The 19,971-nt window shown below is 38.1% G+C and overlaps 1 protein-coding gene across 4 annotated transcripts in view; it reads left to right on the top strand.

Moving 5' to 3' along the window:
• SORCS2 (sortilin related VPS10 domain containing receptor 2) overlaps positions 1 to 19,971 on the top strand; it is a 546,865-nt gene that overhangs the window by 164,885 nt on the left and 362,009 nt on the right. For all 4 annotated transcript variants that reach the window (XM_082758745.1, XM_082758747.1, XM_082758746.1 and 1 more), the window contains exon 2: positions 11,333 to 11,400. In XM_082758745.1, the coding sequence (XP_082614871.1) occupies positions 11,333 to 11,400 (68 nt within the window). The remainder of the gene's footprint in view (positions 1 to 11,332; positions 11,401 to 19,971) is intronic.

Raw genomic sequence — 19,971 nt, forward strand, 5'->3', positions numbered from 1 at the left:
ACCTCTGCTCACTTTCTCTCACACGTTGCAAATGCACTTTAAGAAATGTTTATTTAAGAAAGAGCTTCTGACATGTTAGTTTCCACTACAGGATAAAAAAAAAATTAAAATAAATAAATAAAAATTGCATTATTAACTGTAACCCTAGCTGTCCTACTTGGGTAATGTCATGTCCCTTATAATTTGACATTTAAAGCCATAACTTTCTGAACCTACATTCATTTTGTGGAAAATATGGCACGTATTTTCATTGTTTTTCCTGTGCATAGAATGTATGAGACTTCTAGAAATACTGGTTTTATCAAAATTGAATCCTTCCCTTCATGAAAGAAAATTCAAGATCAGATTTTATTTTAATCTGTTTAGAATGGGCTTAATCCAGATTCCCATTGATTTAAGTAGATTTTGGATTGGACTCAAAAGTAAATGCATGGGTATGTAAGGGTGAGGAAGGAGGAAGAAAAACATCCAGTTGGTAACAAGATCAAGCTGTAAAGTTGCCATTGGGTTTGGGCTATATCCTGTGTGCTCTGAGTATTAATGCCTTTCTGTCACGGCATTAAATCCCAGACTCCAAACTAAAGAAAAACAATTTGCAAGAATTTGAGCGTTCAGCATTTTTTTTCTTTGTTTTAGGATAAAGTAATTTCCACAAGAAAAGGACTATTGACTTGTAAACAGAGGATGCTATGCTGCAAGTTTTGGAAATAGAATATAAATAGAGACAGGCATTTATAATACAAATATAGAACAAACTCATTAGGAAAAAAGATTGGAAAATAAATAGCAGTTGCAGAGAAATGCTTAGTATAACGGAGGACAACAGTAAATGTCATGTACACTGTATAGAATTTTTAACTGTTTAATACTATTAAGTTCTGTAATACAGTACCATGCTACAAACCACATCAGAGTTATATATGCCATTTTCAATAAATTGAATATGTTCGTGGTAGTTACAAAACGTATTCTGTACCTTCTGAAATAAAATATAATTGCATGAGTTTCTTTTAACTCCTCAGATTTCCATTTTTTTTTCCTTGTCAGGAAATTGAATTTTTCCAATAATGAAAATTTTGACTTCTTGGCATAGTTTATATTACACATCAGTTAGGAGATCTGTGGTACAAAAGCACATTACTGTACTTCAGGCCTCCTAGGCCTGCAAAATCTGGCATTGTTGTAAGTCACAAGTCCAAAGTTACAGTAAGCGGTCTTGAATCGGTCTTGCATGAATTGGGTCCGGGAGCACCAAGTATTACAAAAGAAAATCATTAAGGTTCATGGCACACATAATTTGTTGTCTGCTTCTCAGTTTGTTCCCTTTTTACATGTTGTTTTCAGCTCAGTGTAGACTTCTTCCACAACTCACTTACGTGTGGATTCATCCAGTTTTACAGAGAGCCTCAAGCTAAAAGTATAGTTTCTTGGGATCAGTAGTCAATAGGAAACAAACACTTCCAAAGGGCTGTTCAGATCCAGATGGGCAAAACTGGTCTCCAGAGGTCTCTGTCTGCCTGTAGATGCTGGTTCATATTAAAGTTAGGTGGGATAGATACATCTGTGCCTCCATTTCCCAACTGTAAAATAGATAGTGTTACTACCTTAAGTTAAGGGGAATAGTTAGTGTTACTACCTTAAGTTAAGGGGATGTTAAAAGCCTTTAATTGGTGCGTTTCTAGAGAAAAGAGTCATGAGAGGATATAAGTGTTAGAGATAATTGTTCAGAAGTGTTCTAGTAATGAATTAAAAATATTTTCCTTCCAAGTCTTCTGCGGCTAAACTTGTGCATCTATCTGTGAAGATTGAAAAGAATAGATCTTATAACACAGACAAAAAGTTATTAACATTTTAAAAACAATCTAGGAACACAGAGGGAGAGACCAAGCATGAAAAATATCAGTCTCTGAGGGGAAAATCTCCCTTTAAGTGTTTGTTACTGAAACTTTTTTGCAGCTCTAACTGTAGCCAGATAAATGCTGACATAGAAAAACTGTCTCCAAAGAATCTGTTGAATGCCCACTTCTTTGCTAGAGTAAAATAAAGAAATATAGATCTCATTTATCAGGGCCTACAATCTTTTCCTGCTTGTATCTACTTGATCTGAGGGTCATTTAAAATATATTAGAGGTTTAAGATTGGAATGCGAAGCTAATTTGAAACCTGGCTCTAAGATGACCGATTGTGTTAATATTCGTGCTGGTTAGAAGTGCTGTGTCTGTGACAGGACAAAATTAGCTAGGGATCAAAAATGACATGGCACTGCCTGGTGAAATAGTCATTTCTTTTCACAGATAATTCTGCATAATTCCACTTAGTTTTGATGGCCCCATGGCGCCTAAAGTAATGAACACACAGGACAAAGCTGGGTGAGGAGTCGTCTGAGGAAACACAGAAAGCTGGCAAAAACTCTGTGCTCACAGCTTGGAAACCTTCTGGTTTTGGCTTTGGACCGAATGTAGAGAACTCTCCAGAGCTCCCCCAGCCCCTTCCAATGTTTTCTCTGACATATTTGGCCTTTGACCAATTTTCCTAACAGCTCCCAAGCCCTTTCTAATAGTCTCCTAACCCAGTTGGATGTTCCTGCTGGTCCTTCACGCCCTTTCCATTGGCACACATACGAATTTCTGCTGCTTCACAAATAATGTCTAAGATAAATGTACTTTCATGCTCCTTCGTCTCAAAGGGGACCATTCCCATTATTTTGCAGTAGGCGAATTCTATTAATATCATTTGAGGTGGTATTAATTTATTTTGAATTTAACCACAGGGAGTAGACAGCTTTGGAAGTTGAGTAGTAAGGGGTTCCCTTCCGTGCCGTACTGGGGACAGCATGGCAGTACTTCTGCTAAAATTATTATTAGTATTATTATTAACAAGGAAAGTAGGAAAGAAACAGTTAATAGGAAAGACAGACACAGAGAGACAAACTCACTCAGTAAAAGAACAAGGAGGGGTAGCGTTGGGCCTGTTCTGTCGCTGTGTGAAGCTGTAGAGCAAACAGTCCTTGATGTGAGAGGCATCTGGGCCTACCCCATGCGGAGGGTGATAGCATTGGGGTACTGGAGGATGTATTTTAGACAGCACTTGAAGTAACAGCCCAAGATGTGTTTATTATTATTCCTGTTTTACTAGGCAACCCCGTTTGTTTTCCACTCTGGTTCTGTGTCATTGTCTAGGCATGATTTTATCTTTGGACTATGGAGTGTTGAAGCACCCCTGAGTATGCTGATGATTTCCAAAGCAACACATACATTCCACGTCACAAAAAAAAAAATCAAATGGAGCTTTACATTTGCTTTTCCTGTGTCTCCAGTCTTCTGGATAAAATTTTAATCAACATAACCCTATCACCATAATATAACCACCATATTCTTTAGCATATTTGTCCTTGCAGTATGCCTTTCAGGTAGGAGTGTGTTGTTGGTCCCCTTCTGTACATCATATGACCATCTTTAACTTTCTAATTTATAATGAACAAATTCAGGTATATACAACATCCAGGAAATATCAAGTCCAGTCCTCATTCATGATAAGAAGGATATTAAACATTGTGACTCCCTGGCTCATCTTGTTGCAGCATCAAAGACTTTGTTCCCATATGCAGTCTTATAAAGCCCCTTTATGATAGGTAGTTAGGTCTTACTTGAACACCATAAGTCATTCTCAGAGATAATTAATTGTAATATTGAGGTCAATGTAGGTTGATACAACCTCTGGTACATAAGATGTTATCTGGTACAATGATATTTAATCCTGTGGTTCTGGTGAAGACAGAGCAGCAGTGAGGGAGAGTAACCAATACGAACAGATCTGCCAACATCCCTGCGTCAAATGAACAGCCTTCCCAGCTTGTGGTATCCTCTACAGATGTCTCCATATGTCTTGCATAATAAATTCTTTTTTTGAAATAAAGAGCTTAATTACTTTTATATGGTAATGTAAGAAAATAGCTTTGGCTTTGGAAAATGATTTAGCTAAGTGGATTGGAAGTTCACTTTCAATTTTTATATTTTATTCTTAGGCAATAACATTGCATGACAGCCTGGAAATATTTCCCAAACAGCATTTAAAATTTGATCTTTCTTCTCTGGCGGTGAATAGTTATATAACACTGATGACCAAGGTGAATTGTTTACCCATAATACTGGATTCCTGAAATATCCAGAGGACAGCAAAAATGTTTCACATATGTCTTCTGTGGGTGTCAGCTCTGCTTCCTCTTGAATTTTCATAGGAATGAAAAAGAATATTCAGACAATAGGCTTGCTTCTGCAGGATTGTTAATTCAATTTAGAATACATTATTAGAGGAGATATGTAAAACCAGTCTATAATTCAAGATTTTTTACAATTAGGAGTCAAGCCAGACTGTTAAAAACTGGGAAAAAATATTCTTGCTTCATTCTTTGGAAATTTTTTCTTTTGGCATGTTCATGGATATGGTTTTAAGAGCTTACAAAATGCAATGTCAAATATTTAAACCTTAAAAAAAATGCAATGCTAGAAAAAGGCAACGGCAAAGAACTGGAGATTTTTGTGTCAGAGGTGACTTTGTTTTGGGCTCTTTGAAAACAGTTGGGAAGTGCAGTGGAACAACTAGTCAAAACATTAGGCATTGTTTTCTAAATTTCATGTGTAATCTGCATTTTTGGTTCCTGTTACTATGTGGCCTTTAAGTTGAGTTCCCATTTGCTTGAGTGAGTAGCAGACCGACTGCCTGAGTTGCAGTTATTATTTGCCTTCTTTTCCACAAGGACACTTTGCTTGCTCATCTTCTACTTGGTGTCCACCAGGACCCCCAGGTCCTTTTCTGCCATGTTGCTTTCCTACTGGGCACCTCCTGGCTGGAAAGGCTCCCCACCCAGTGCTGAGAAAGGATTCACAGAGAGTCACTTCGCTTCATGTCCAAAGATGGGCTATGAAACTGGTGAAGGGTCTAGAGAATAAGTCTTATGAGGAGTGGCTAACGGAGGTGGGATTGTTCAGCTTGGAGAAAAGAGCCAAGTGATAAGACGAGGGGAAAGGGCCTCAAGTTGCACCAGGGGAAATTTAGGTTGGATATTAGGAGAAATTTATTTACTGTAAGAGTGGTGTGGCATTGGAATAGGCTGCCCAGAGAAGCAGTTGAGTCACCATCCCTGGAGGTCTTCAAGAAATGTGTAGATGTAGAACTTTATAGCATGATTTAGTGGTGGACTTGTCAGTACTACGTTAAAAGTTGGACCAGATAATCTTAGAGTTTTTTTCCAACCTAAGTGATTCTATGATTCATTGTTCTTTTCAATACTTCCTTAAGATTTTCCTTTGTAGTGACACCTCTAACCAATTAGTTCTTTGAGTAGTACTTCTTAGGAAGCTGTTTCCTTTGCTCTTCCCTTGATTTTCAGATGGGGTACAAGCTTTGGCTGAAACACTTGCTGCATTTGAACATTCATAATTTTGTCTCATTGCAGCTTTCCCTTAGTAGTATTGTTCATTTGAACCAACAGCCAGTTCTTACAGACTTCTTGGAGCCCAGGATCTCTGTCAAATATGATTGAAATCAGTGGATTTAGAGTTATAAAGTAGAGACTGCATACACATGCAGTGCCATCATGTAAGCATAATTTTCTTAGGAGCTTGCACTGAAAATCTGAGATAAGTTGTTGATGTGAAGACCTATTTTCTGAAATTGGATTATAGGTTCCTGATGGCAATGGGTTGTCTTTTTGTTCTATGTTTATACAGTCATTGTGAACACAATATAATATGGTTCTGTAGTAGGCTGCGTATTACATATCGTAAAGTTACGCTTTTGCATAAGTGTTTGCAGGGTCAATGTGTAAAGTACTAAATTTCACATGGTTTTTGAATCCGGAAGTAATCATAGCCACTGCTTTCAATAATATGCACTTATTCAGCTCCTGTGGTAAGAAATACCATTTAGAGAAAAGGAATTGACCCATTATTGTGTCTTGCTTTGAATTATGAATAAATTCACTGTACAGAATTATTACTAATGCTTAAGACATAAGTGCACTGGTCCGGTCAGTGACTTCATACACAGCAAGTTCTCTCTTCTCCCAATACAATTTAGTTGGAAGAACTATAAATCTAATCTCCTTAAGTCTTTCATGTTAAATCATGGGTTGCTTCTATGAACTTTATTAACAGAGAGGAGTAGAAGCTTATACAGTGAATTCTTAATAGCTTTAGTAATGGTCTAAACGTCTCCTATTTCACCTTTCATCACAATGCTGCAACAGAGTAAACCTAAATGCTCTTTTCCCACTTATAGTTCTTCCAGCATAATCAAATTATTATAAAGTTGTTAATAGTACTATGGGACCTGGACCATGTAATATACCCGTGGTAATATATTTCGTATTAATAACCTTTTGTTTTTTTACTTTTCTTGCAAGTGTCTTTTTTAATTAATAAATGTATAATCTAATGTCAGCCTTAACGTGATGAGCAAAGAACCTGCCTGCTGCAAAAGTAGAATTGGCTTGAGGGACTGGAGCTGTAGGTGGTTACCTATAATTTGTTTTGGAATTTTTTGATTATCAGCTGTCAAGAAAGTTCTGGAAGTACAGGAGGTGATGGTGATGAATTAATAGGCTGTGCCTAGAACATCTTGAACTCCCTGAAATAGTTACAATTTACGGTTAAAAAGTTATAGTTTAATAGCTGAAAAGATGAATTAAGCTATATTTGTGAACAAAATAGCAACTTACGTTCCAGTCATGCAGAGTATTAAGTGCCTCTTTAAGTGACTCTCATAAACACTTCTGCTGATTTCAGTGGGTTCATTCGCATGAATTAAATTAAGCAGATGCTAAAAAGTTTCCAGAAACTTGAGTCTGTCTGAGAAGTAATTTTCCTGGTATTTGCAGTGTGCTCTCACCTTCTAATAAACTTGGGAAAACACCAAAACTTGCAGTCATACCTGCAAGTATACATTTGAAAGTATGAGTGTTTCTCTATTAAATTTCTGAATAGATGCCAAAATTAAATAGATCTACAAAATCAAAAATTTCAGGGGTCAAATAAAGAATAACCCACAAAGATCTTCATGTAGATAGAAGAAGATAACATGGAAAGTGATTGACCTCTCTCTATATATTTTTCCTTTCTCACCAACCTAGGTGACATGGTCATGAAAAGAGAGGATTAAAATGGGCTTATTTAAAGGCAAAAATTTATTAGGAACTGATTAAAGCATATTGTAATCTCTTAAAGGGAAGGTTTACTTGTTTTGGTCCACCATTGCTGCAATGTATTTTCAGAAGAGAACGAGAAAAAAGGAGATAATTCTAACTTTAATTATTCATGGATTATATCTGTGGAATATTCCTTTTGTTTTTGCTGTCCATCATTCACTGAAAACCCATTGCACTCATGAAGGTGGGCCTATGTCCAGAAAGGATTTTGGGGACGGAAACTGCTACAGCACCTCTGCAGAACAGCTCTGAGCTGTAGCTACTTTAACAGTAAGAATCTATCAAGACAGATTAGGGAAGCAGGAGAATGGCGTGGGAGATCTCTGGCAATTCACAGTTCTCTCTGTTTCTAGAGTAATTTCTGAATTTCCACAGAAAACTTGCTTTGAACGCACATTGCATATAACTTCCTAAGGAATCCTAAGGAATTTATCCTCTGTACTTCAGCCCACACGGAGAAATACTGGCCAACTCTGGCTTTATGGAGGGTTAAAGGGGTAAAGTAAAGAGGGAGATAATAGAGCACTGTTTTTGTGATATAAGCTGAAGGTTTTAAATTTCCTTTTCCTCTTTTTCTGTTTTAAATCTTTACTGTGTCACATAGTTGGTGTATGCCTGTCATGCAGTATGACTTGAAAGAAAGAGGTGAAAATATTGTCTCCTGAATTCTTTGCAGGGAACCTGGCAGGAAACTGGAAATGTGATGCTTGTTTATTCTAATGTTCTCCAATGGTCTGCAACAGTGCTGTAAAGGGGGCAGAAGGAGCTAGTTTCTGAGCAAGCAGTAGAGATGTAATCAGAAACCTGTAAGGTACAGTAAGGACTGCACCTAAGAGATGGGTGCAATGCTTAAATACCGGGCCAGAAAGCTGCACTGGGCATTCATGTCTTTATCTTGGGCCAAAATATGTGTTTACTTTTATTTGTATTTACTTAACACTCCTTCCCTCCTCTACCCTCCCCCCCCCCCCAAACCAACCAACCAAAAACAAACAAACAGAAACAAACAAAAAGAAAACAAACAAGCAATGAAAACAAAATTCCCATCTTAGAGCTTCATTAAAGTTTTCCTCCTTTAGGGATTTGAGGTAGAATAGCCCTGGCGTTGTTACTGGTAACAAACGCTTTCTGAGGAATCTGGGAAGAAGGAATGCTGAGGGATTTCTGTTTCAGGCAATGAAAGAAGGGATACATTTCTTAGGTATTCTTGGCCAGAAGCACCATCAGCTGTGGTGACGCTAGATTCCTAGCACACAAGGGCAAATTATTGTCGCCACCTCCATTGACATGCTCTGGCAATTAACTCAAAGAAATGTGGGTGAATTTAAGATGAAATAGTTCAAAATAGTTTTATGAGTCTCCCCGTAAAACAGGAGGTGGGATGGACTAGGAGATCTCTAGGTAACTTTATAGATCTATCTTTAAATACAGAATCTGTTGAATTTAATTCTCCTCTATTGCCGTTCTTTTTAGCTGTCCTCGCTGATGATAGCAGGAGCTGGTTCTCAATCCCACCCTTGATCATTGCTCAGTTACTGTTGTGCTTTGAGCCTCTCTCCATTTACAGGCAATCCAAACACTTTCACTAGGGCAGCAGCGTATATGAGCTACTGGCTACCATCCAAGCTGTAAAAATGCTCTCAGTTGCAGAGTTGCACTGAAATGAAATTGGTGAAACAAGACTCTGCTCTTACAAATGATGCAGAGAATCTAGAGATCCCAAAGACCTTCACTTTTTTTTTTTTTTTTTTTTTTTTTTGTGAAATTATTCCTTCTGCTCTTTGGATCTGTTTACTAATTGAGGGAAAATACCATCCTGTTTAACAGTATCACTGTTTAGCCTGAAAAGATGCACACAGTCCAAATGACAGTTCTCTAAAAATCTGTAAAGCAGACAATCTGTATTTTCTTCAGATGCTGGGATAAAATCCACTGGCATAACTGAAAAAGTGATCAACCTCTGCCTCATATGCCACAGGTTGCAACAGTTTAAGAATTCAAAGATGGCTGGTTATCACTTTGTTTTTCCTTCATTAATATTTAGGACGGATGCTGAGCAACAGAAATGGCTCATTTGGATTGTACTGTGTTGATCTTTTGGTAGAGGTTAAGTTCAAAGCACGTGGATCTATAGGGATCTTCAGTGTGTGGTAGTTATCAGCTTGCCCTGTGGTAGAGGGGCTCCAATGTACATTGTTGAAAATCATCTAAATAACAAAAGTTATGCTTACAGGATGCACAAGAATGAAAAAACATTGGCCTACTAAATCCAGGATTCAGTCTCTTGTTCTGCATGAATTTAAGGAAAAAAGAGTACTCTCATGTATCTTTTGATATATATTTTTTTTCAATACCAAATATACATTCTTGTATCTCTTAAGGGAATCTCCTAGGTCAACTCTTGTGGCCTAAGGAGAATTTCAGTTGTTCAAAAAAGCAAGGTCTGAAACTTCTTCCTTAATAATTAGAACCAATTGATGCTCCCAGTAGTGAAGTTTCTTTCTTTTCCTCCTTAATTGCAAGCACCAGCAGAAAGCTGTAGTTAGAACGCTGACAATAGAATAAATAGCTGACCTGATGGAGCGTGCTTGGGCTGTAGCCAGGAATCTCATCAGTAGATACTCTGTCCTTTGGGAAATGTTTCTTTCTTCTGTGTTTGTAAGTCTTATAGTAATCTATTTAAAAGTAAGAGATTTTTTTTTTCTTGTTTGCTTGCTTTATTTTAAACCAAGACTCTATTTTTATAATGCCTTCTCATCAAATTCCAATAAAGTGATCTGGTAGATTTTGATTCTTTTGAGAATAGGAGAGATTAATATAATTTGTGAACTAAAGGATCGATTCTGAGTTTATTTATATCAATATATATCCAGTGATACTTTCTTTTGTTATTTGTTAGGCTTCAATCACCCTGAGCATGGCTACTATTATAGCTCAGTTTTGCAATATGTTATTTCCATGACACCACGTACATAACACCCATGGTCTGGGATTCTGCTCTCTCATAATCTCCAGCGTACAGAGACCCGAGCACTGATCTGTTACATAAATGTAACATCAGCATATGAATTATCTGGATAATCAAAGTGGACGTCTACAGTTGCTGTTTGCTAGGGATTTCACCTGATGGTCATGAACAGAGGAAGTGCCGGTTCAATAACAGCATGCTCCAGGCTGCTGGGGACTGATGTTGACCCTGCATTAAAGAAAACTAACAGCTGTGCAAGGAACCAGAGGTTCTCCCAACTCTACCTCAGTGGGGTTGCTATGGTAACTTGGGGATAAGAAGCACTAATATGGACTGCCAGTGAGTGAGGGAGATCTGTTTTAGGTGATCTACATATAAAATATAGCTTTCAGATTGATTAGTCATGGACTAATGCTTTATGTTTCTTGACCAGTGAATTTGTCAGATGTTGAATGAATGGGATGTGATTCCTACTGGCTTTTTGGGTAAGCCGAAGATGTTTCATGGGTGAAATTTGTTAATATGTATTTGGATGACTTCTGGTAATCCAGATGAATAATTTACAGAGTGGAGAGCTGTTCTTGAAGGAAGAAAAATGAGTGATACTTCTAGGAACAAAAAATCACAGACACGAATTTCTCATTTCTGATCTTGTAGAGAAGACCAAAGCTCATTTTCTGTCTGAATTTATCTGGATAATCAGGGTCAATTGACATTGTTTACCACCCTGTGTTAAAAAAAAAAAAAAAATAATAATAGTCGTGTCATAGATGTCAAAGACAACTGCCTCCTAAATTTAAATTAGCAATCAAATCAGTTCTTCCTGCTGAGAAAGTCATTCAAATTGCTTGGGGGCTGTCATGGAGTAGGGGGATTTATGTGACTACTCCAACTCCACTGTTCATGTGAAACAGGCAATCTTTCACAAAGTCACTGGGTTTGCAGAAAACTTTGAGTGCTGAAATCACTCTCCCCAGGAAAAGGAAGAAAACCCACCCGATCAATCTAAAAATAAAACTGGTAAGAAGTGAAAAATAAAATGAAACAGTTCAGATTTTCAGCAGCCTGACCTTCACATTCACCAGAATAACTGCCCATGATCTACTTCTATTTCTTTTATCAGTGAACTTAAATATGTTTGTTTTTCATTGTCTTTTTAGGTGATCCTGATTCTTACCAAGTATTACCATACCGACATGGGAAAAGTCCTGGAGAGCTCTTTGTGGAGGTAAGTTCTTTGCTTTTCCTGTAACATTTCCCCCTTTTCTATGAGTAGATTTGTCTCTCTTCCCATTAGAAATTGCTGGTGAATTGATCTTGGTGTTAATATAGCGGTATTACCCAGAATCTCAATAGTGTTTACTCCTTTTCTTCCTTAAATGAGCTGCAGTTCAGTAAGAAAGAGCTTGAAATGAATTTTAACAGTAGAAGTAAACAATGACAGAGTATAAGGTACCTTTCTCATGTCACTCTTCAAGATGCCATTTCTCTTCCTTTTCTTAGAAATTTTACCTCTAAGTTACCTGAAGTCTTTGAGTTGCTTCTTGTGTTGATGTCCCTGATGGGAGTTTTTGCTGTTCTTTTGTACTGCATTGTGGTTAGTGAGTAATCCTGATTTGGAAGGAGTCATGATTGTCTGGATGTGAAATATAATACCAGAGCTGGTTTTGTTGTGACTTATGATGACTGGAAAAATGTAGTAGTTCAACTAAGATTTATAAATTGATTGTCACTTCCTTAACATCTGTGAATTAAGATATCAATATGCTTATTGCCTGTGCACACACAAATTGCATCACTGGATGTTTATCAGCACAAAAACAGGGCTAGGGTAAGCCTATGCTACACTAGTTCAACATCATAGATCAAGATCAGTACTTTCCTATTCCATTGTCTTTTTTCACAAACATACCTGTTTTCAGCTTGCCAATAGGAGATAAATTGCTACAATACGCTGTATTTTTTGCATGTTGAGATGATTTGTTTTTTCAAGGTAAATGGTTAACAGGCACCTAGTTTGCGGAGATGTGTGCATCTGAACGATTATAGAATAAAAAGTGTGAACCTATTTAAAGTTATTTAAGTGCATCAGTACTGAATGATAACTCCTACACCAGACACCTGAAATCTGGTTGCCTTCTGATACGTTCATTTTATTTTGCTCTGTAGGCTTTGTGTGCTCTGTGTAATTTTCTGTTTATCTCTATAAATCTTCTACCACAGATTTTCAATACCCATTATGTACACTTCAAAATTGAAAATATTTTGCAGTTATCAATAAATATAAAATGGCTCCAGTGTTTGCAATGCTAGTTTTCCTGAGTTATCTGTAGTGCTAGAAGTATTCTTGAAATACTCTGCCTGGATATCTAAATAGTTGTTAGAAATGATAGGAGACTTACTTCAGAAGTCTGTGTGAATTTCTTAGGTTGCCAATAAACATCAGGTCTAGAAACAAATGGGTGATGTAATACCTTGTGGCTTAGGTACTTGTAAACATCATACTTTCCCCAAAGCTATATTTTTCACAGAGCCAGTCCAAGAAAAGGAGTGGGTCACAGAATAGGGAGTGAGAGAAGTCTGTGACCAGGACATGGTGCATAGCAGTCTTGGTACTTTTTTTTGAAGGAGGCTGCGTTGTTTTAATCTTGTGAGATTTCTCATGGCAGCAGCAGACCTTTGCAATACCTTGTTTTAATACTGCTGGTAGTCAAGTCTAGCCAAGTGCAGGGCTCCATGCAACACAAGGGTGTTTTCAAGTAGAAAATAACACTTGTAAGCACTGAAAAGGTGTCTGCAGGAAAGAGAGTAAGATCGAATGGAGAACGCTTAGTATTGGCTAAGAATTGGCCTTTTAGGGCTACGATGGTTCATTTGTAATTATCCTTTAAACTTACAAGATGGGAATTTAATTGCATATTTTTTTCTGTTTTATTTTTCGTCCAACATCTTGTGCAAAGAAGACAACCAAATGGAAATTTGTATGCTATCATAGCTGCGTAAGCACACGCTGCTTTCCTGTTGCATGACCCTGGCCGATGCAGCATGTACAATGTGTTTCAAGTTTTGCTATTCACGCCTCAGTACAATCTATCATGGAAGTCTTTTAAACTTATCCAGTCAGACTCTTCAAAATAAACTCTCTGCTCTTTCAAAATAAACATAAAACAGGCTTCAGATAATGTTTCTTTCTTTAGAGAACATAAACATTTTAAACAGAGTTGTTCAGCCCTTGCTGACAGCTGGTGTGAAGACGATCTGGTGTGAACTGCATTTGAATAGCATTGATGCTAGATTGTGTTATAGGAAAATCAGGTCCTTTTCCTCACGAGGAATGGATTTGCCACATGCTTTGGTTGTTTATAAAAGTAGGATGGAAAAGCTTAAAGGAAACAAGTGCTTAAGAATAGCATTTGGGCCAGAGGGAGTAGCTGATCCATCCTGGCTGTGGTCTGCTCTGGGTTCACCTCCTGCTTCTGTCTCTGCCCGTTGGGGTGTGAGAGCTGCACACGCAGTTGTCAGGCTGGGACTTAAGAAGTGGCTGTATTTAGAAACGCACAGCCAAGGCTAGCATGCAAAAATATTGAATGTGCCTGGCTCTGTTGAGATGTAGCTCAATATATGTAGTAAACGAAATAAAAATAAATACTGAACAAAGCAGACTGTAAAGTCAGGGAAGTTCTGTATTTTTTTCCTATGTTAAGAGTTTGGGTGTAAATTGGTGAAGCTGCATGTTTCACCATGGTCTTGTACTCATGCTGGCAGTCTGCCCAGCATGCACAAAACATATGTATTTTTTTAAGCTTTTGGGTTTGTTTCTCTTCTGCACTCCTCTCATTTGCATCAGAACAAATATACAGTAAAATGGGTGTGAAAAATGTTATAGATTTTTTTTTGTCAGTGGATAAAATCCATTAATCTTGGTGAAGTTTCTGTGCCCCAGTAGGAATGGATGCTATTCTGTTATTTTCTGATTCAGTCCAGTGTTCTTCTTCTTCCTGTCTTGCCCAGCTACATCATACCAGGCAGTTAATATTCCCTAAGTGAACATAAACCTGGTTTATAACCCAATCAGTCCCCACCAAGTTAATTTTTTAACATTGTTTATCTCCCACTTTTATCTTGCTGATCTCTATAAATATTATCACAACTTGGCATTTATCAGTCCCTTTATTTCCTGAAAATACATCCTTATTTTCTTCCTCTAAAACATATTTCCTCTTCACCTCTCTCTCTCTTTTTTCATCCTTCACTCAAAATAATTGTTTTTCCCTGCAATCACTTTGTGGAACAGGGAGTGAGAAGGGAAGGGTGACTTGGTGGTCCAGTGCTGGTTAGTTGTTCTCAGTCACCATGGCATTGCAGGCAGACTTTCAAGTGTAATGCAAATGATGGAGGCAAAAAAGAAAACAGTTTGAGGTATGTTCTGGTGGAGGTGTGGGGAGCTGCATACAAGGAAAACAGATTTTTGGAAATGGTTCTCGGTGGCAAATTTCTGCACGTTTGCAGACCTTTGTTAATTTACACAGGTGACTTATGCCTGCCCCTATGGGTCAGGTTACATGACTGGGATGTCTAAATTTTAATTGCCTTGGAATCTTATCATTGTCTAATAAACAGTGAAAATGGTGCTGGAGAATAAAAGTCTTTTGACTAGTAGCAGTTGCTTCTGCTTACACTAGCCAGGTGAAGGCATAAATATCAGCGGAAGCATGCTGTTAGAGAGCACCCGTGTATGGTTCTCTGTAGTCAGCTAGTTCTGATGCTTTGTTTATTCACTTATTAAATAATTATTAAGGTAGGGTTAAATTGAATAGTTATTTGATTCAAAATAAGGTAAGGAAATAAACTGAGATGGCATTGGTTGCCTCTTGAATATAAAGTAAGCAACTTTCTGAGAAGGAACAGAAGATTGTTTCCAGAATTATTTTAAGAGTTTCTAAACTGTAGTATATCTTGGGAACACAAGTTGGTTGTCATTTCAGGCCTCATTAACTTAATGAAAAAACTGATATTCCAGACTAAAACTTCAAATTCAAGTACTAAAGCTATGTTCGCGTATTGTGCATATAGTGTGGATATATGCATATAGTGCTATTTATATCAGAGTCTGCATGTAGCTTTAGACAGCATGCTTAGCATATGAAGGACTTGAATTCAACAGAGCGTTTAGGAAAACAGATACTTGATCATGTGTTTCCTTGTGCTTTATGGACATGTTTGTACCTAAATACATAGGGGCACATGTTTTACAGCCTCAGGTGCCTGCATGCAAAAACTGCATGCGTGCAACTTTAGGTGTATGTACTTGAATCTTAAAATGAAATATTTTAGCTTTAAATTGGTAGCCACTAAGAAACTAATACTAATAATTATCTGCAGATCTTAGTTAATTAATCATGGTGATATCTCTTGGAAATGGACATATATTATTATCTCCATTCTATAAATGGGGCAACTGAGATGTTACCTGAGATGTAACCTGCAGGTTATCCAGTGACTCAGCACCGAGTGGCCATGAGGTTGACTTCCAGCCCTGTGCTCAGACTGTCTCTGACTCCTGTTTCTGATATGTATGCAGCCTTTCCTTCTTAACTTGTTCTACGCAATGAATAATAGATGCTGATGATGATTGCTAATAAAGTTTTGATTGCATATTATCAAGCATAATGATAGGGTAGCGCTAACTCGACTTGCTGTGTAATTGCCATTGTTCCCAATGGCATCCCCGTGTTGTTATTGTTTCACCACAGCAAAACAAGCTGCATTGTTGGGTATTAGCTGCACTGTTACCTCCCAGTACTCCACCCTGAACCCTGACTAGGCCGGTTGACAAGATGTTTGTTGGGATATTTTGCCCAATGTTGTCAATAATGAACTGAATGAAGCAACAGACCTCTCAGCCCACATAGACGTGGCCAAACGTACTGGGACTCCCTGCTCCAAAGGCAGCTTGAAGAGGGAGTGAGGTTGCAGTTCTGGGAGCAAAGCTGTGAGGGTCCAGGTCAGCAGCTGGGCATGAAAGCAAATATCTGAGCCTCACGGACAGCATGACACTTGGCAAAACTCAGGGAGTCAGAAAAATCCTTCTCTTTGATGGCACAAATGTTTTATCTGCACCCGCAGGTAAAAGCCATGTGTTCTGGGAAGACCCAGTCGTGCAATTCCACTGTACATCATTAATGCTCAATGCACAGTGACCACACAGTGCTTTGGGCATTTACACAAAAGTGTATGCCTACACCAAGGTTAAAATCCAGACTACAAAGAGCAGGAGAGTCTTTTAAGGTAGATGCAGTGAACAAAATACCACTCAGAAAAGTACAATTTCTGGACTCTGTGTGGCTCACGGGGTGTGAGAATGAGTATAGGCAGTTGTCTCCAAGCTCTTCGCACTTGTAGGTGAAATTAATTTAAAAAGAAAACCAAAACAGAACGGACAACAATATAGGATCTGATGCCCCAGTCAAATTTGGTTTTGGTGTGAAATGCTGCTTTCTATGTGAGCAACCATATTCTGCAGCAGTGTGCCTTTCCAGATGGTCTTATATTGTGGTTCTGCTTTGAAAAGTGACTTTGTAGAAATGGCCCCAAGGGACTGAGTTATTGAGCCTGTGATTTCCATATCAAATTTGCTCTTTTTCCAAGTAAAAACAAAAAAAGAAATGGCTTTCTAATTATTAGCCCAGCAAACTCAGCTTGGGATCTAATGTCTAGCTGTGCTTACTCTGGCTAATGCATCATCCTGAGTAATGCAGATTCTGCAATCAAACTAGATTGCCCTCAATTATTCTGCAACTCTTTTTGCCCTCCTATTATATCCTTGTTTACACTTGTTCCACCATGAAAAGGTTTTGGGCAATATGGTTGAAAAGGCAGCCCTACAATTAGAATTCTGTTTTCATTATTGAACAACAGATTTCTATACTCTCTTTGATCATATTTCCATATTTGCCTAATACCATTACTAAGACTTCCATTATCTTTGCTGCAATTTCTGTCTTGCTAATACTCTGCAGTGTGTCATTATGAGATGAATTGTGCAGGCGAGTTTCTATTTTAAATTTATTTTGGGCATTTAATACGGGCTGTAAAACCAGAGTTAGAAACTGAATGTAGTAGATTTCAGTCTATGAGCAATGTTTTAATATGGTCGTCAGGTAAGGAAAATACATAAAAGACAAAGTGAAAGGAATCCATCTCGACAGCCTTTGAACATGCAGGATGTTGAAGAGATGATTACTGATGTTTGTAACAGGCAGTTGTATTGATTTAGATACTTAGAGGATGCCAATGTTGAAATGTGCTTTTGTGATGTGTACTCCAGCGGACACATGGCCCACTGTATTTGTTCCTATGACAGAGACCCAGCATGCTGGCAATAACCTTGATGTCACCTTGATGCTGCACTCATCCTGACATATGTTTTAGCCATAGCTTTTGGCCATTTATTAAAGGAATGAACTTTGGTTGCAGATGTTGCAAAACACTATGTGAGACGATCATGATCCAATATTCTGTAGACACCTCTGAATGCGATGTCTTTAAATAGGCACTGGACGTAAGGAAGTCCTTCTGTGTCCTCTGTTACTGCAATGGCAGCTTTTGTATATTTTGATGTCTAGGATCTTTGAAAGTCTGAACTGTTAAAAATAAATCCCTCAAGTAAATTAAAGCTACCAGAGATCTCTATCCAGAATTCTTTACTAAAGATCTGTTGTTCACAGATGACAGTGCTGTGTCATAACTATTTTTTCAAGCCTTCAACTTGGAGTGATGATGATGATTTCAAATGTTTATATGTTTCTAAACTAGTTTGTGAATACACAAAGAATATATGACATATGGATTAAGATCCACTTGGAAAGCTGTGATTTATGTAGTTAGGAAAAGGCTTTTGCTTGCAGGGTGCTTGTGTCTCTTCAAGCTGGTTGCAGCACGGCTGCTGAGCATGTTCAATTTATCTTGGAGGATGGGGATGTTTCTACTTTACAGGCTGGTTTTGATCTCTCTCTTTTTTTCAGATTGTTCTCTCTTATTTATTTTATTTATTTTTTTAATCTACTCTAACTTCTGGAAAAGGAGTGTGAGATTTATCTCAATGAGTGAGTCAATTTATTCAGAAAGAATAATCATTTACCTAAAATGGTGTATGAATCCTTTACCATTTTTTAGTAACTTGATCTTATGTGATAGAATTTCTGATTGCTATGAGTGGAACTGGAACAGTCTTAAAACCTGGTATTTTATGGGTGCAGGCTGTGTGCGAATTGTCCCATAAAATACGTGTTTGTGCCTTAAGTGAGTTGCATTTAGCTGGGGTTGATGTTAATGGAATAAGCAAAATAAGCATTTTTTCTACTCCAAATCCATCCAACTCAGTAGTAGTAGTAAGTTCAGAAAGGCCACTTCACTGGCTTCTGCTCAGATCTGTCATAGTATCTATTGCACAAGCCTCCATTAAAAAAATTATGGTCTTTCTTGCTAGCTTCAGCAGGCAGGTCTAAGATAAGGAGAGGAGAAACAATGCCCTTCTGTGCATTAGCCATCTGTGGGGTTTCTAATTTTTTTTTGTGTGTGTTGTTGTCATCCTCCCTGCCAGCGTGCTCAGAATAAAGAAGGAAGCTTGCATTGGCGCTGCCCACGGTCTACTTGTATGTGATCAAACTGAGAACTGCAGTCTCAGAGCTTTTATTGTGACATGATTCCTCTGTACTAAATTCATATAAATAGTTGAGCCATCATTTTTTTTAGCTAATCAGAAGTACTTCGCTGCATTGTCATCCATTAACTCCCACTGTCAGCAGGCCAGCGCAGCGGGGAGGTGTGGAGCCCATAACCTAGGGGCAGATGGAATGACACCATATATATATTAAGCAATGTTTCCTTTGCCACTCTGCAAAATGGAATAAATAAGAAACCACAATGAAAGCAGCCGTTTCCATTGCTCATCACATTTTTATGATGATGAATGAGGTATAAAAACCTGAAGAGGATAAGTTTTTAAGAACTGAAAAAGGACAAAGTCACGGCTTAGAGGAGCATATGGGAAAGTAGATATGGCAATGCACTCAAACTAGTCATGCTACTGGTTCCACCTTCAGCCTACTGTGTGACCTTGTTTGAAGAACTTACTGTGCCTGTGTTTTCCTCCTCTTGGTCTTTGCCTGATTTGTTTCTTTGGAGTAGAAATAATTTGGAGAACTGCTTGTACAAGCACAGTCAGTGTTGGGGCTGTAATGCTGTGTTAATACAAATAATGTGAAGGAGCTGTAAAACTTAAGGACTTTTTGTGTTCCATCTCCCCAGAGTTTTGGGGTTGAGCCTGAGAAAGATGGGGGGCCATCAGAGAGCACTGACGTACAATGAGAGCCACCTGAAAACACTTATCTGTAGTCTCACAACAAGGCAGCAAATGACTGCACAAGCAGCAACAGTTGTTTTTTTCTTTTCTTTTTCTTTTATTTTTTTCTTCTCTCTCGGCCCCTATTTTGAAAATAGGGGTTTTGCAAACCCCCATCGCTTCTCTTGGTGTTGGGTACCTTGTGTTACTGATGTGGGATGTGGCATGTGAGCAGCCTTACTTACTTCTCTAGGATGTGCAGTCTGCTCTAGTGCATCCCCTGCTAACTGATTGCAAATTAATTTGGTTGTTGGGGCTGAATGAATGAACAGCTGCATAGTTAATTATGCAGAATGGTATAGAAAAATGTAGTGTTAATGTTTTATACTCTCATTATCCCTGCAGTATGGGTTATATTTTTCAACGTGAGAATAACTCAGGTGGTATTTCCCGCAT

The sequence above is a fragment of the Aythya marila genome, assembly GCF_965140915.1.
Source record: "Aythya marila genome assembly, chromosome: 4".
NCBI classification, from domain to species: Eukaryota; Metazoa; Chordata; class Aves; order Anseriformes; family Anatidae; genus Aythya; species Aythya marila.